Source organism: Diorhabda carinulata, chromosome 8 (assembly GCF_026250575.1).
Source record: "Diorhabda carinulata isolate Delta chromosome 8, icDioCari1.1, whole genome shotgun sequence".
Taxonomy (NCBI): domain Eukaryota; kingdom Metazoa; phylum Arthropoda; class Insecta; order Coleoptera; family Chrysomelidae; genus Diorhabda; species Diorhabda carinulata.
The window spans coordinates 10,593,517-10,598,091 of NC_079467.1; the positions used below are offsets into that span (position 1 = coordinate 10,593,517).

General features: G+C 29.2%; 1 protein-coding gene across 1 annotated transcript; it reads right to left on the minus strand.

Moving 5' to 3' along the window:
* Nucleotides 1–564: 564 nt before the first annotated feature.
* Nucleotides 565–4,308, minus strand: LOC130897438 (uncharacterized protein K02A2.6-like). The gene is made up of 5 exons (XM_057806286.1): nucleotides 4,135–4,308; nucleotides 3,175–3,684; nucleotides 2,586–3,099; nucleotides 1,543–2,532; nucleotides 565–572 (listed from the first exon to the last, which is right to left on the minus strand). The coding sequence occupies exons 1-5, from the start codon at nucleotides 4,306–4,308 to the stop codon at nucleotides 565–567; spliced, it is 2,196 nt and encodes a 731-aa protein (XP_057662269.1).
* Between the last annotated feature and the right edge of the window lie 267 nt (nucleotides 4,309–4,575).

Genomic DNA, 4,575 nt, shown 5'->3' on the forward strand with positions numbered 1-4,575 from the left:
GCTAGTCAAGAAAAAACAACGCTTGCAAGCATCTTTAACAGTTACATCAGCATCTACATCTGGATCAACAGTGACAGATTCTTCTACAACATTACCCATTCATACAAATTTCTATCCTAATGATAATTGGCAAACCTTTCCGTCGAAACAGATTCCCCGTTCATTTTGTTACGGTATCATACATGTAACGTATTGTATTATTGTCTTGTTATATTTTTATGAATAAAACATAGTCTCACTTGTTGAGCACACTTCACTCATTGTGTTTTATGACAGGAAAGAAAGAAAGAAGAGAAATTTTACATATGTCCAACTATTTATACTTCATACAATAAAGTCATTGTCAATATTCAATGGTACCAACTTATAACTATAAATTAATAGAGTACAATATATATATATATATATATATATATATATATATATATATATATATATATATATATATATATGGTTGCATATGCTTAATACCTATTTAGGTACAATCATTAAATAAAGTAGGTATAATAAACACTAAAAATAATCATAATACATGAAGACATGTAGATTATGTTACATCCCCTCCTATAAGCCTAAAAAAATATATATATACAAATTTTATAAACATAGATCTAACCATCATTAATAATCATTTAAAATAGTCAACCTAATTAAACTAATTGATATACAATAAAGCTATATTATACAAATTATTATAATTTCATGCACTCTACAAAAGTGAATTTTATCAATAATACCCAACACCATTTATTTACATTTTAATTGTTTTGAACTGAACTACGTAAAAAATAAGGTTCACGTACAAATTTATCAGAGTCTTCCTTTGGAGGAGGATCATTAACAAAAGATTCATCTTTTATAATTAAATGTTGCCTGTTACGCCTATAAAAATTTCCATACCCATCCTTAATGATATGTGACCTAGGAAAAATCGTATCATCGACTATCGTCCCTTTTTCCCAAGATTTCTTATTTTTAAACATAACTCTGTCATTAGTTTTTCCCTCTGCCAAATTCTTTGAATGTTTATCATAATACTTTTTTTGTTTTTGTCGCCTGATTTCAAACTTTTTCATTAATTTACTCTTAACAGCTAATGTAGGTTCAAGCAAGGAATCCACACAGGGTAAACTATCTTTTAAACGACGATTGAATATCATTTGTGCTGGTGATAGACCTATATCAGGAATTGGCGTATTTCTATACTTCAAAAGATAAAAATCTAAAGTGCCTCTTTCATAATTACATTTTTTTAGCATATTTTTGCAAATGCAACGGCCTTCTCAGCTAAACCATTGCTTCTTGGATAATTTGGACTAGATGTTTTTAATGATATATTAATTTCGTTCAAAAAGTTTTTAAAATAAAATGAATTAAAAGGATTGTTATCAGAAATTATTGTTTCTGGAAATCCATGCACAGAAAAAATATTCTTCAATGCTTTCACTACCTCAACAGAATCCTTATTTTTTATGTCTTTTAATTCAATCCATCTCGAAAAATAGTCTATAACTACCAAAAAAAAATTTCCTTGAAACTCACAAATATCCATGGCAATTTCTTGCCAAGGTCTTTCTGGAATATTGTGCTGTAAAAGAGGCAATTTCGGATTGTTATTCCTGAATTTAAGGCAAACCTCACAATTTAAAATAAAATTGTTAATATCATTACTAATATTTGGCCAAAAAATACTTTCCCTAGCCCTTGCTCTACATTTATTTATGCATAAGTGTCCTTCATGTAATTTAGACAACATTAAAATTCTAAGGTTTTTTGGGATGACAACTCTATCACCAAATAATATCAGATCATTTTCAATAGAAAGTTCGCTTCTTATTTGAAATAAATTTTTAAGCTCTGGAGATAAACTCTTATTATTTTTTGGCCAACCTTGTACAATAAATTTTTTTACTAATGCTAGAGTTGTATCATTATTTGTTTCACCTACAATTTCTGATATTTTATTCGCACTCATAGGTATTTTCTTGTCAATATTGTGTACAATAAAATTATTTTCTTTATCATTTTTTACTGGCCCCTTCAAAAAAGCCCTAGAAAGCATATCAGCTATAAACATTTGTTTACCAGGTAAATAGGAAACTTCTAACTGATATTTCATAAGTCTAAGACGCATTCTTTGCAATCTGCTTGAAATCTTATTAATATCTTTTTTAAAAATATCTACCAGGGGTTTATGATCTGTGTGAACGTTAATTTTTTTTCCATATATATAAAAATTATACCTTTCAGCCGCAAATAATATTGCAGACATTTCCCTTTCTATACATGCATATCTCTTTTCACAGTCCGTCAAAGCTCGACTTGCAAATGCAATAGGCTGTCCCTTTTGTAACAAACACGCACCCATTCCCTCTGAAGAAGCATCACATTGAATTGTTAAAGGTTCATTAGCATTGTAATGTACTAAACATGGGGGCGAGGTTAATAAATTTTTTAATGTTTGAACACTTTCTGAGTGACTTTTTTCCCAATTCCAAACAACGTTAGAACAAGTCAAATTTCTTAGTGGAGCTGTTATTTGTGATAAATTAGGTATAAACTTAGCTAAGTTTAGTAAAATAAACCTAAAAATCTTAGAAGTTCCTTTTTATTTTTAGGATCTTCTAGTTTTAGAATTGCTTCAATCCTACCAGGATCTATTTCTATTCCTTTTTCTGAAACTTTAAAACCCAGAATTTTAACTTCTTTTCTTTTAAATTGAAATTTTTCTCTGTTAAAAGTTATACCATTTATTCTAGCTGTATTTAAAACTTTATCTAATATTTTATCATGCTCATGTTCTGTAGTTCCTGAGATAATTAAATCATCGATAAAAACTTTGTTACCCAATATGCCCCCAAAAATTATATTATTTTTTCTTTGGAAAACCTCAGCCGCAGTGTTTATGCCAAAAGGAAGCCTCAAAATCCTGTATCTACCCAAAGGTGTTGCAAATGTAGTGAGCTTTGATGTTTCTTTATCTAATTTAATTTGATAGAAAGAGTCTTTAAGATCCAATACCGAGAAATATTTTTTATTGTTTAAATCACATAGAATTTCATCAATTGATGGTATTTGAAAATGTTCTCTTTTAATGTACTGATTTAAAACTGATGGATCTAGGCAAATTCTTAATTTTTTATTTGGCTTTTCTGTAACAACAATATTATTAACCCAATCAGTAGGTTCTGTTTGTTTGCTAATAACTCCTTGTTTTTCTAATCTATTTAATAAATTCTGAAATTCAGGCAATAAACTTTTTGGGATTCTCCTTGCAGGAAAAACACAAGGATTTGCATCTGGTTTTAAAGTAAATTTATAAGGTTCCCCTGGAAATGTTCCTAAACCCTCGAATACAGTCTTATACTTGTTTATTGCATCTTCTTTTGACGAAAATAATGGTAAATTATTTGAGTAATTCATGCTATTAACAGTTTGTATTAGATTTAAGTTTAAACTCGACTTTAAGCCTAAAATAGGTCTACCTTCAGCATTCACAATTAAAAATTTGAGTATACAATTCTCACCACGAATCTTACAATTAAGCTCTGTAGATCCCTTGACATCAATCCTAGCACCGCCGTAAGCTGTTAGATCAATCTGTTGTGGTTTGATGAGGGCTGATGGGGCAACCATTCTTAAAATCTTGGCAGGGAGAATATTACATTGTGCACCCGTATCAACCTTAAAACAGATAATATTTTCATTAATTAAAATATTTTCTATAATTTCGTTATTATTTTCATTTTTACCCCTGTATAATTCAGAATTTAAAGATTCTATTTTCAAACAGTCAATAAAAAATTCATCATTGGAGGAACTATCATCATATTCAATATTATTTACAAACTTTTTGTTAATTCTACCTTTATGGAGTTTCTTAGATTTATTTTCGCAACAAGATTCAAAATGATTATGTTTTTTACATATAGAACAGAATTTACCAAAGGCTGGACATTGCCCATATTTATGTTTGTTTTTGCATTTTCTACACAAAAATACATTATTTTGATTATTTTGAGTTTTAAATGGAGAATGCATGTTTTTATTATAAAAATTACCATTATTTTTTTTATTAAAATTATTATTATTAGATGAAAAAGTACTCATCTTATTGTTTTTTTGTATTCCAACGGTATCCACAGCACTGGTTGATGATGTACTATCCATATCCGCCATCTGGATTCTGCTTTGTTCGTGTATTCTGCACAAATCTTCTGTCTTGCTAAGCGTCAAATTGTCTATTTGTAGGAGCTTCTCTCTGAGTCCGTGGTCCAGGATACCCATTATCACTCTTTCTCTTATCATGTTATTATTTTCTTGATATTCGCACGATGCAGCCAATGTTTTCAGCTCTGTGATATACTGGCTGATGGATTGATTTGCTTTTTGTGTGCATTGCAAAAACTTATATCGCTCGTAAACTACATTCTTCTTGGGCTCACAATATTTTTTAAATTGTTTCTTCACATCTTCTATTTTTGCTTTTTCTAGTTTTATCTCCAATGTATTGAAAATTTCCATACCTTTATCACCAATTAAATTTAGAAAAATTGCTACCTTCTTTTCTTCAGC

Bases quoted from the DNA above. Each gene is read 5' to 3' on its own strand.
- LOC130897438 (XM_057806286.1), bottom strand. From the start codon at position 4,308: ATGATAAGAGAAAGAGTGATAATGGGTATCCTGGACCACGGACTCAGA. The intron at 3,685-4,134 runs GTTGGAATACAA...ATCTGTTTTAAG, and splicing joins CAACCAGTGCTGTGGATACC to GTTGATACGGGTGCACAATG. The intron at 2,533-2,585 runs GTTTATTTTACT...CACAAATAACAG, and splicing joins GGAACTTCTAAGATTTTTAG to CTCCACTAAGAAATTTGACT.